The sequence below is a fragment of the Pecten maximus genome, chromosome 4, assembly GCF_902652985.1.
Source record: "Pecten maximus chromosome 4, xPecMax1.1, whole genome shotgun sequence".
NCBI lineage: Eukaryota > Metazoa > Mollusca > Bivalvia > Pectinida > Pectinidae > Pecten > Pecten maximus.
In genome coordinates, this window is record NC_047018.1 from 1,577,137 (window position 1) to 1,590,553 (window position 13,417).

Consider the following 13,417-nt stretch of genomic DNA (forward strand, 5'->3'; position numbering starts at 1 on the left):
GACTGTAAGTCCCTGAGGTTTGTCGTTACCCTCCTGGTGGACTGTAAGTTCCCGAGGTTTGTCGTTACCCTCCTGGTGGACTGTAAGTCCCCAAGGTTTGTCGTTACCCTCCTTACGAACTGTAAGTCCCTGGGGTTTGTCGTTATATTGCTGGTGGACTGTAAGTCCCTGAGGTTTGTCGTTACCCTCCTGGTGGACTGTAAGTCCCTGAGGTTTGTCGTTACCCTCCTGGTGGACTGTAAGTCCCTGAGGTTTGTCGTTACCCTCCTGGTGGACTGTAAGTCCCCAAGGTTTGTCGTTACCCTCCTGGTGGACTGTAAGTCCCGGAGGTTTGTCGTTACCCTCCTGGTGGACTGTAAGTCCCTGAGGTTTGTCGTTACCCTCCTGGTGGACTGTAAGTCCCTGAGGTTTGTCGTTACCCTCCTGGTGGACTGTAAGTCCAAGAGGTTTGTCGTGACCCTCCTGGTGTAATGTAAGTCCATGAGGTTTGTCGTTACCCTCCTGGTGGAGTGTAAGTCCCTGAGGTTTGTCGTTACCCTCCTGGTGGACTGTAAGTCCCTGAGGTTTGTCGTTACCCTCCTGGTGGACTGTAAGTCCAAGAGGTTTGTCGTGACCCTCCTGGTGTAATGTAAGTCCATGAGGTTTGTCGTTACCCTCCTGGTGGAGTGTAAGTCCCTGAGGTTTGTCGTGACCCTCCTGGTGGACTGTAAGTCCCTGAGGTTTGTCGTTACCCTCCTGGTGGACTGTAAGTCCCTGAGGTTTGTCGTTACCCTCCTGGTGGACTGTCAGTCCCTGAGGTTTGTCGTTACCTTCCTTGTGACTGTAAGTACCTGAGGTTTGTCGTTACCCTCCTGGTGGACTGTAAGTCCCTGAGGTTTGTCGTTACCCTCCTGGTGGACTGTAAGTCCCTGAGGTTTGTCGTTACCCTCCTGGTGGACTGTAAGTCCCTGAGGTTTGTCGTTACCCTCCTGGGGGACTGTAAGTCCAAGAGGTTTGTCGTTACCCTCCTGGGGGACTGTCAGTCCCTGAGGTTTGTCACTACCCTCCTGGGGGACTGTACGTCCCTGAGGTTTGTCACTACCCTCCTGGGGGACTGTAAGTTCCTAAGGTTTGTCGTTATATTGCTGGTGGACTGTAAGTCCCTGAGGTTTGTCGTTACCCTCCTGGTGGACTGTACGTCCCTGAGGTTTGTCGTTACCCTACTGGAGGACTGTAAGTTCCTAAGGTTTGTCGTTATATTGCTGGTGGACTGTAAGTCCCTGAGGTTTGTCGTTACCCTCCTGGTGGACTGTAAGTCCCTGAGGTTTGTCGTTACCCTACTGGAGGACTGTAAGTTCCTAAGGTTTGTCGTTATATTGCTGGAGGACTGTAAGTCCCTGAGGTTTGTCGTTACCCTCCTGGTGGACTGTAAGTCCCTGAGGTTTGTCGTTACCCTCCTGGTGGACTGTAAGTCCCTGAGGTTTGTCGTTACCCTCCAGGTGGACTGTAAGTCCCTGAGGTTTGTCGTTACCCTCCTGGTGGACTGTAAGTCCCTGAGGTTTGTCGTTACCCTCCAGGTGGACTGTAAGTCCCTGAGGTTTGTCGTTACCCTTCTGGTGGACTGTAAGTCCCTGAGGTTTGTCGTTACCCTCCTGGTGGACTGTAAGTCCCTGAGGTTTGTCGTTACCCTCCTGGTGGACTGTACGTCCCCGAGGTTTGTCGTTACCCTCCTGGTGGACTGTAAGTCCCTGAGGTTTGTCGTTACCCTCCTTACGAACTGTAAGTCCCTGGGATTTGTCGTTACCCTCCTGGTGGAATGTAAGTCCCTGAGGTTTGTCGTTACCCTCCTGGTGGACTGTAAGTCCCTGAGGTTTGTCGTTACCCTCCTGGTGGACTGTAAGTCCCTGAGGTTTGTCGTTATATTGCTGGTGGACTGTAAGTCCCTGGGGTTTGTCGTTACCCTCCTGGTGGACTGTAAGTCCCTGAGGTTTGTCGTTACCCTCCTGGTGGACTGTAAGTCCAAGAGGTTTGTCGTTACCCTCCTGGTGGACTGTAAGTTCCTGAGGTTTGTCGTTATATTGCTGGTGGACTGTAAGTCCCTGAGGTTTGTCGTTACCCTCCTGGTGGACTGTCAGTCCCTGGGGTTTGTTGTTACCCTCCTAACGAACTGTAAGTCCCCGAGCTTTGTCTTAATATTAATAGTCCTAGAAAACATTTTTTCACTATTGTTTTAACTATACCTAAGTTATAGTTAAAAGTTACTACCCTTAAGTGCCTTTTGTACAAATCATTTGCGCTTCTGATAAAATAACAATTTCTGGCACTGACATTAAATCTATGATTAACAACATTTTCAAACAACACATTAATATTGATATTCAATTATTGATTAAAAAACAGACAAGAACATCTAACTTTGTTGCCCGTGATATTAATATAAACCAACAGGTAAGAGAGTTTTTATCTGTAGTAGACACTTTTTATAAAGCCTTTCCAGTTAACACACTGCATCATTAGTGGTAAGGATTTGGTACCTCACTTGATTTACAAATAACATATTTGTGAGAACACCATTTGTCTATCTAAAAAATACTCTTGCAAGTTGTTTATTCTCAATTATATATCAAGTGTATGCTTTGTCACAATGTTGACGTGCCTGATCTTATGGAAATTAATCTGGTTTAACAAGATACAATACCTATCTGCGTCATCAAAAATATTCAAATACGACCTTGAGATGTAGCTTTGTGTATCAAAAACTCTTATCATATAAAATCCCATGTTGATCTACGTAAAAATGGGTGTATTTTGAACATAAACGCCGAGCATGTTCATAATCAATATTTACAAATTGATTAGGTAGAAAAGTCAACGTCATGGTCAAACCAGACTACTGTATGGACACTTCAGCGACCCCGCGAGCCAAACCTGCTACCAAGTTATATATTACATGGGGATAGCACACTAACAGGTATTTGTATTGGAAACACGTTAAACGTACAAATACATTGACAGATATATTTCTTAGTCGTAATGAAGGTACATGTATGGTCCTAAATGTTCATATGAAAATTAAGCTCATTTACTGAGGTTTAAATAGGAGTTTTATAATAAATAACGATGTAACTTTATCACTTTGACCTAATTCAGTAAATCTTAGGTCCATTATGTATCCGGGGCGGTGGCTGATTTTGACAGATATATGACATTCTATACACCATCGACACACAACGGGGTAGTGTTGTTTATAGGACTGAAGTCGGTCAGATGGATGGAGCGATATGATACGAGTGAAAGTGATCTTTAACGGCTTTTGTATTGAATACTTGCCAAAGAATTGACCTTGACACAATTATATTTAAAACCGGACTCATATACTGTTCCACACAATTCGCGTTACTATTTCAGTAAGAACCCATAACAATATATCATATGCAAAATAATATTGTAGATCATTTTTGGAATATGTTGATTTAACTCACACGGAATCACAATCTGACACATTTAAGGAAGTCAACGAAGACATCCATGAATGTTGTCTACTTATATCTGGATGAGAAACGTATCCAAACTGATTGATAACGCGGATCACTTCTTTGACATTTGTAAAGATGATGAATGTATGTCTCAGTTGAGATGAAATGCCACCAGAGACTACTGATTGTATTCAGGATTCATCATCGTTCTATTTCAAAAAATTGTAATCAATTTCAACATCATTAGGCGTACATTTAATAAATTAATTAAATTAGTTTGTTAAATGTTGAAGATTATCATATTTCAATATCAGTATATTATGCATCACTATGTCTTACTATGTATTTCATAATTGGTTATTGTATGAAAATTATATAACAACTATAGCCTTTTGCTTCGGTCTATACCTAGATTTATCGACCTCAGCCAAAGGCTGTAACTGTACAAAATTTACACGTGATATTTTATTTCATATACAGGATACTTCTTGCTTACATCCATAATATCATATATTAGAACTTTAAGGTGTAATATTTGCCGTATCACATATTTATGAAGGATAAGTAATGTTGGAGCACATTATGTAATAGATGTTTCACTGCCTAATGTATTTACCTCTTCGATACATACCATCACTATAATGGAATAAAATAGTATTCCATTCAGCTATACTCACTTTTAGGCAACTTACAAATTCGTTGTATATCTAATTTATTCGGATACGAATATCACAGTGTCAGTGGATTTTGAAAATTAATCAGAGTCAGCACATGCGAAAGCCATAAAGGTGTGTACCATTTGATCAACTATGTGAAAGGATGGGTGGACCTTGTCGTTTTCCAGGGATTCCGTAAGCTCCCATCCTTCAAGGTACGTGATCTTATTTTGGAGGTCAACGAATTCTTCATACAGAACCTGTTCCACGAACCGACGGATGTATTCCAACGGCATGAACTCGTTCTTGTAAGTGTGCGAGTGCGTGCCTTTAATGAAAATCTCCACTTTTGGTGAACGTTTTAATAATCTAATGATGGCTAATTTAGCGTTCCGGACATGTTTACGGAAGGCGTTATGATCACACGATCTGGCTATGTGAAGGAACCAATTGATGACCACTATATCGGTTCTGTTCGCACCTATCTTGTCCAGTCTGTATTGTACCGACTTGAGGTTCGATATTGAAGAGCCGGGGGTCCCAGAAAACGGATGTTCGTGTGGCTGCCATTCCATTTTAATTGCAAACTTCTTAGACCTGGCGCTGATATATTTCTGCCAAATTTTAGATTCATTCTTCGAAAAAGCTGAATTGTCAAGTTTTAAATCTAATATATGAACGAGATGTTTGAACCATTGTCGTGACGTGGAGTCGCCCACAAATATTATAGTTCGTGACGCAAGGCATTTTATGTACGTCTCTCTGCGCTTAGCAATACGGTTGGAGCACTGTGACGGCTGCCACAGTGTCATGTGTTGATACCCGACAGGTACACTGGCTGTCCACGTATACTGCTTCTCCAGTAGGTGACAGGGTAAGGTGGGCGGTGGTCGGGGATAACGTCCTGTAACGTATCAGATAGATATAGTGTATCTAGTACACGCTTAGAAAATGTATATTAGTTATTGTAATAGGACAATTAATTTAACTTAAGTTATAACATCTCTTATAGGCAAAGTGAATCCATATATTTCATTAAGTCCATCTATGATAAAAAAAAGCCTTAAAGTTTCACCAATAATAATAATCGTCTGAATAAACTTACTTGCTTGGATTTCTAACGGTACTTTACCGATCAGTGCGTGGGAGAATGCCCTGCAATTAAATCCATAAAATGGATTGTAAATGATACATCAAATCAGATTTAATATAATTTAAATATATATATTTTTTAACGAGGTCTGGTATATACATATATTAGAGGTGTATTGTGGTCAGAATTGAACCCTGACTATATACAGTACAGAACTGCCATGTTTTAAACCTACAAGTCTATAATGTTCTCACCTCCCACGTGCTCAATTGGACACTGACCATGACAAACATCTAACCTCCCACGTGATCAATTGCACATTGACCATGACAAATCTACAGGTCTATAGATTAATGATAATTTATCCTCCTACGTGATTCAGGGGACACTGATCATGACAGTGCTAGACTATTCAATGTTCTTAAACTATTAAATATTATTGGAGCTATATTATTTAACCACTTAGACGATTTTTTCCGACCAAATGTTATACCCGGGGTATAAAATCCTTATCTACATGACTTCCAATCTTACCTGAATTTCTGGTTACGCACTAACTGATGAAAGATTCATACAATCTAATTCAGGTTTTCGTTATTGGACTCGATATGGATATTTCGTAGAAAATCTTGACTAACATGTGGAGACCATGACACAAACAATACGAAGACTACCGCTTAGTCACTGTAACATGAACCTTCCTTAACTTACCAGGTACTTACATTTTCCCATGGAAAACATAATATGGTTTAGAGAAAAAAATCTTAGTTAAGGAATTTTCCTTGAATTCTGTAACCTTTTCCATGGAAACTTTAAAGAAATTTGGGTTTTGTTACAATATATAAGTATTGATAAATATTAAACTGACAACTCACCGCATGATGTAAATCTCCCGACGGTCCAGGTACATGACGTCATCCCAGCCATATTGTTTCCAGTCCGTACAGTCGAAGTATCTCGGCTGTCCGCAGTAATATGGTATGTTGTAGTTAATGGCGGTGAAGTTACAGTACCCCCCATACCTGTCTCCGACCTGCCAGTGTGTCGAACTACATTGTGTCGATTCCGTTACTTTAGGATGTAATGAGTAAAACGTAGCATTGGTGTATTTATACGCGCCATATTTGTGTAAATATTGGGACATATAGTGCAACTTGTTCCTTTGTGTGTCCAACAGACACTTTGAGGGTTGCTCGACCTTTCCACGCGGCTCTGACCACCCCTGTGTATGTACCGTCCAAATGATCCACCACGTATCCCGCCACACTGGAGTGGCTATACTCATCGTTCATCCATATTCGGAGAAAGTCGCCGCCGGTGACCATCCGCTTGTCTAGGCCATTACGGAGTTCAATGTGGACAGTTATGTTGTCATCATGGTATATTTTAGAATTTTTTATCTTGATTAAAGAATTAGAAGCGTTTACTATTTCGTATAAATTATTCGTGTTGACGTTTAAAGATAAATATTGAGAGTATCTAGAGATAATGTTTCTTCCTAAGGATGATGATGGCTGAACAATTGGATTAAACCTTATTCCGTTTCCATCCACACTTTTTACAGCTAGATCCTCCTCTGAAGGTTTCTGTTTGTCTAAGGAGTCAAGGAAAGTGCTGGCTAAATGGACAAGCCTGTAGGTATAAAAATAATTAGGATTATAAACGATGGCATCTTGTACTTACATTTAAACACACTCATGTTTATTATTACAATTTCTCTTACTGTACATAGATATTTACATCCATTTAAATATATAATTTCATAATACAAACGTATAACTAGAACTGTCGCCAGGATGGCTGACTAATACCCCCGCAACTGCACGAGTCAATGGTGAATTGGAACTCTTAATTAGAGGCTCACAAAGATAACCCAGTAATATAGTGACCAGTTGTCATAGCAACCATAATTTTGAGAAAAAGAAAGTGGCATGCACATCTACACATGGTCCTCTATATTTGTGTGAAGTTTTATTGAAATTGGCCCTTCGGTTTAGGAGGAGTTGTCCGGACAAACTTAAAGTTATGGTTCTTATCGGAAAACCTGTTTATAGTGACCAGTTGCCATAGCAACCATAATTTTGAGAAAAAGAAAGTGGCATGCACATCTACACATGATCATTAATATGTGTGTGAAGTTTCATTGGAATCGACCCATCAGTTTAGGAGGAGTTGTCCGGACAAAACGTGTCTACAGACAGACGGACGGACGGACGGACGGACAACCTGATTCCAGTATACCCACCAAACTTCGTTGCGGGGGTATAATTATTAAAACCTTTTGAGGAATTGTTGTTTTTAACGTTCTGAGAAAAGATATAAACCTCGTAGTTCTTTGTCCTCGGCTACTATTTTCTGAGGTAAAAACCATGGTAAACATTATCAAAAGGCTTTAATTAAATCATACAATATTTTTTTTTTTTTTTTTTTTTTTTTAAAACAACCAATCCTTTTTTTTTTCTCTATTCATCACTAATACGTATTGTACATCTTACTGCTGTAATGATATGTCTGTATTATTATACCATGTAATATATGTACCGGTATGTATACTATATGTAAAAGGATGAATAAAAAAGATTTCAAAACTGAAAAAAAAAAAAATCATATAATAAAATTGGTATTTTCAAATTTCACTAAAAACATTTAGAATCAAATTTACCAACCAATTCAAATTCTCCACTATTTAAAGGGACACAACTCCCACTTCTATCGAGAATCACATCAGTATTTGTTTATATACCCCAATAAAGATTCAGGTACACTAGTTAAAATACATTATCAGTCGTTAGCATTACTTTTTACCTATTTTTTATCAACCGAATGGAGAAAAAATACCTACTTCCTTTGATGATATGTAATGGTCTGCCATCCAACAGATTCCTTGATTCTGAAGACATCGCCAGGGATACTTTCACTAATACTGTGGAGTTAAGATTGTCAGCAGAGTATTACATTAATCGGTAACAATATTCGAATACGTACTGTCACGATCGGTACAGGAATTGGTTTTATTCCCAATATAATGCCCCACTGTTGTTTCAAGTTTTTGTTTGCTGTTTGATATCAAATGAAGCTATAATCAGATGTCCCTAAACTACTAATATCCCTAATGCTGATATAGCTAAATGAAAAGCTATAGTATTATCATTATAACATATGTTATCCACCAACCTTTAAAATATCACCGTATGTATAATCAAGCTTTATCATTATAAGATACGTCATCCAAAAAAGTATTATCATCAGTAGGCTTTAGTATAAATAGAGAAGTCAGTAATATTAAAGACAAAAATAAACGCTTACCTAACGAGAGTACAGAACGCGGAGATGACGAAGGTTGCTAGTAGTGCCAAACAAATGTTTTTCTTCGATAAACAGCTCGGTATCTTTATATCTTTATTTGAAATTGGTCGGCCTCTAGTTTTACCTTTCCTTGGCCTTAGTGTCATGATCCTGTAAAAATATATCATATTGCTATCATTTACAACAAAGAATACCGACATAATAACGAAACCATAATTCAAACTCAAAAACGGGGGCAAACATTAACATGTAGACTCCTGTGGATACCACAGGCGCTTGCATAGAAAATATGACTTTCAATTTTTTTTTTTTTATATGACAGTGGTATGTGTAATCTGTTAAGCTGATTTCAGCTTAACAGATTACACATACCACTGTCATATAAAAAAAAAATGAAAGTCATATTTTCTATGCAAGCGCCTGTGGTGGATACCACAACAGGTGCTCCGTGATGGGTATTGGTTTATAAATTATAATTGAAGACAGCCTAGTGTGTTAATATATGGAACATCACAATGTGTAGACATCAACATATCCCTGTTACTACCTTATATTAACGAAATGTTATCGCACGGAACGTAATTCAGCTGTTATAATGTACTCTTCGTGTTTGGAGAATAGATCTGGTTTGTTTGTTTCATTATGTTGTGTAAGATTATCTCTTAAAAATATATATATATATATAGGCATTAGTGGAGTTCCTTGAGTACCTTAGAGCTTCTCGTCGTGTTTTGAGAGAACATGCAAAAATAGTGTAATTCTAATTCATTTCATATGATTGGCAATTAATAAAAAATCCGGTAGACTGAGGCCGATACTATCGATTGTTGTTGTTTAGCTAAGTTCAGATTATAAATGGCGTGATATGATGATAAATTAAGTTTGTCATCAATGAAAATACAGTTTATAAAATAGATATTATTTCGGTTAAATACAGGCGATTCATACATACGTAGATTTGTAAATAACTCCTGTTTCAGTTCGAAAGTGTGGTCTCCATTATAGAATAGGTCAACATGTGTATTTCCCTTAGACAGTGGTAAAACAAGTGCATATTGTGTTTTAAATATGGGGTTATTTGTAGAACAAAACCATTATCTTTTTAAGATCCTTACTGGTCTGTAGTGACTACCTACAAGACAATAGCGTTATCTGTCAATCACCTTGTGGTCAATGATTTTATACGTATACACAGTTTATCATCAGGCAATCTGTATGGTAAAGGGCATTCATTACAACATGAACACACAAGAAGGGTTTTATACATGTGTGCCTGTTATAAATAAATCATTACCCGATAGCCAAATATGCTGGAATATGTCCATACGTACCTATAAAATAACACTTATTGAGATGATAATTTATACTTACATCATGTATATCCTTTACAGGACCAATTTATAATTTATACGAATTACATGACTGTGATATATAGTTTATAAGGAGTACAGAACTGTTATATATAGTTTATAAGGAGTACAGAACTGTTATATATCGTTTATAAGGAGTACAGAACTGTTATGTATAGTTTATAAGGAGTACAAAACTGTTATATATAGGCTATAAGGAGTACAGAACTGTGATATATAGTTGATAAGGAGTACAGAACTGTTATATATAGTTTATAAGGATTACAGAACTGTGATATATAGTTTATAAGGAGTACAGAACTGTTATATATAGTTTATAAGGATTACAGAACTGTTATATATAGTTTATTAGGAGTACAGAACTGTGATATATAGTTTATAAGGAGTACAGAACTGTTATATATAGTTTATAAGGATTACAGAACTGTTATATATAATTTATAAGGATTACAGAACTGTTATATATAGTTTATAAGGAGTACAGAACTGTTATATATAGTTTATAAGGAGTACAGAACTGTGATATATAGTTTATAAGGAGTACAGAACTGTTAGATATAGTTTATAAGGAATAGAGAACTGTTATATATAGTTTATAAGGAGTACGGAACTGTTATATATAGTTTATAAGGAGTACAGAACTGTTATATATAGTTTATAAGGAGTACAGAACTGTTATATATAGTTTATAAGGAGTACAGAACTGTTATATATAGTCTATAAGGAGTACGGAACTGTTATATATAGTTTATAAGGAGTACAGAGCTGTTATATATAGTTTATAAGGAGTACAGAACTGTTATATATAGTTTATAAGGAATACAGAACTGTTATATATAGTTTATAAGGAGTACAGAACTGTGATATATAGTTTATAAGGAGTACAGAACTGTGATATATAGGTAGTTTATAAGGAGTACAGAACTGTAATATATAGTCTATAAGGAGTACGGAACTGTTATATATAGTTTATAAGGAGTACAGAGCTGTTATATATAGTTTATAAGGAGTACAGAACTGTTAGATATAGTTTATAAGGAGTACAGAACTGTTATATATAGTTTATAATGAGTACAGAACTGTTATATATAGTTTATAAGGAGTACAGAACTGTTATATATAGTTTATAAGGAGTACAGAGCTGTTATATATAGTTTTTAAGGAGTACAGAACTGTTATATATAGTTTATAAGGAGTACAGAACTGTTAGATATAGTTTATAAGGAATATAGAACTGTTATATATAGGCTATAAGGAGTACAGAACTGTTATATATAGTTTATAAGGAGTACAGAACTGTGATATATAGGTAGTTTATAAGGAGTACAGAACTGTTATATATAGTTTATAAGGAGTACAGAACTGTTATATATAGTTTATAAGGAGTACAGAACTGTTATATATAGTTTATAAGGAGTACAGAACTGTTATATATAGTTTATAAGGAGTACAGAGCTGTTATATATAGTTTATAAGGAGTACAGAACTGTGATATATAGTTTATAAGGAGTACAGAACTGTTAGATATAGTTTATAAGGAATAGAGAACTGTTATATATAGTTTATAAGGAGTACGGAACTGTTATATATAGTTTATAAGGAGTACAGAACTGTTATATATAGTTTATAAGGAGTACAGAACTGTTATATATAGTTTATAAGGAGTACAGAACTGTGATATATAGGTAGTTTATAAGGAGTACGGAACTGTTATATATAGTTTATAAGGAGTACAGAGCTGTTATATATAGTTTATAAGGAGTACAGAACTGTTATATATAGTTTATAAGGAGTACAGAACTGTTATATATAGTTTATAAGGAGTACAGAACTGTTATATATAGTTTATATGGAGTACAGAACTGTTATATATAGTTTATAAGGAGTACAAAACTGTTATATATAGTTTATAAGGAGTACATAACTTTTATATATAGTTTATAAGGAGTACAGAACTGTGATATATAGTCTATAAGGAGTACAGAACTGTTATATATAGGCTATAAGGAGTACAGAACTGTGATATATAGTCTATAAGGAAGAGAGAACTGTTATATATAGTTTATAAGGAGTTCAGAGCTGTTACATACATGTATGGTTTATAAGGAATAGAGAACTGTTATATATAGTTTATAAGGATTACAGAACTGTTATATATAGTTTATAAGGGGTACAGAACTGTTATATATAGTTTATAAGGAGTACAGAACTGTTATATATAGTTTATACGGAGTACAGAACTGTTATATGTAGTTTATAAGGAGTACAGAACTGTTATATATAGTTTATAAGGAATACAGAACTGTTATATATAGTTTATAAGGAGTACAGAACTGTTATATATAGTTTATAAGGAGTACAGAACTGTTATATATAGTTTATAAGGAATAGAGAACTGTTATATATAGTTTATAAGGATTACAGAACTGTTATATATAGTCTATAAGGAGTACAGAACTGTTATATATAGTTTATAAGGATTACAGAACTGTTATATATAGTCTATAAGGAGTACAGAACTGTTATATATAATTTATAAGGAGTACAGAACTGTTATATATAGTTTATAAGGAATACAGAACTGTTATATATAGTCTATAAGGAGTACAGAACTGTTATATATAGTTTATAAGGAGTACAGAACTGTTATATATAGTTTATAAGGATTACAGAACTGTTATATATAGTTTATAAGGAGTACAGAACTGTTATATATAGTTTATAAGGAGTACAGAACTGTTATATATAGTTTATAAGGAGTACAGAACTGTTATATATAGTTTATAAGGAGTACAGAACTGTTATATATAGTTTATAAGGAGTACAGAACTGTTATATATAGTTTATAAGGAGTACAGAACTGTTATATATAGTTTATAAGGAGTACAGAACTGTTATATATAGTTTATAAGGAGTACAGAACTGTTATATATAGTTTATAAGGAGTACAGAACTGTTATATATAGTTTATAAGGATTACAGAAACTGTTATATATAGTTTATAAGGAGTACAGAACTGTTATATATAGTTTATAAGGAGTACAGAACTGTTATATATGGTTATAAGGAGTACAGAACTGTTATATATAGTTTATAAGGAGTACAGAACTGTTATATATAGTTTATAAGGAGTACAGAACTGTTATATATAGTTTATAAGGAGTACAGAACTGTTATATATAGTTTATAAGGAGTACAGAACTGTTATATATAGTTTATAAGGAGTACAGAACTGTTATATATAGTTTATAAGGAGTACAGAACTGTTATATATAGTTTATAAGGAGTACAGAACTGTTATATATAGTTTATAAGGAGTACAGAACTGTTATATATAGTTTATAAGGAGTACAGAACTGTTATATATAGTTTATAAGGAGTACAGAACTGTTATATATAGTTTATAAGGAGTACAGAACTGTTATATATAGTTTATAAGGAGTACAGAACTGTTATATATAGTTTATAAGGAGTACAGAACTGTTATATATAGTTTATAAGGAGTACAGAACTGTTATATATAGTTTATAAGGAGTA

General features: G+C 35.5%; 1 protein-coding gene across 1 annotated transcript; it reads right to left on the bottom strand.

The window, feature by feature from the left end:
* Positions 1 to 2,126: 2,126 nt before the first annotated feature.
* LOC117324937 (NXPE family member 4-like) lies at positions 2,127 to 6,564 on the bottom strand. Its single transcript, XM_033880780.1, has 3 exons — positions 6,080 to 6,564; positions 5,217 to 5,266; positions 2,127 to 5,015 (listed from the first exon to the last, which is right to left on the bottom strand). The coding sequence occupies exons 1-3, from the start codon at positions 6,487 to 6,489 to the stop codon at positions 4,210 to 4,212; spliced, it is 1,266 nt and encodes a 421-aa protein (XP_033736671.1). The 5' UTR covers positions 6,490 to 6,564; the 3' UTR covers positions 2,127 to 4,209.
* Positions 6,565 to 13,417: the final 6,853 nt, after the last annotated feature.

What these genes read in the sequence shown, in the direction of transcription:
- LOC117324937 (XM_033880780.1), bottom strand. Translation starts at nt 6,489, where the DNA reads ATGAGTATAGCCACTCCAGTGTGGCGGGATACGTGGTGGATCATTTGG. An exon ending in CGGGAGATTTACATCATGCG is followed by an intron (nt 5,267 to 6,079) that starts GTGAGTTGTCAG and finishes ATTTAATTGCAG; the next exon opens with GGCATTCTCCCACGCACTGA. An exon ending in ACCGTTAGAAATCCAAGCAA is followed by an intron (nt 5,016 to 5,216) that starts GTAAGTTTATTC and finishes GATACGTTACAG; the next exon opens with GACGTTATCCCCGACCACCG.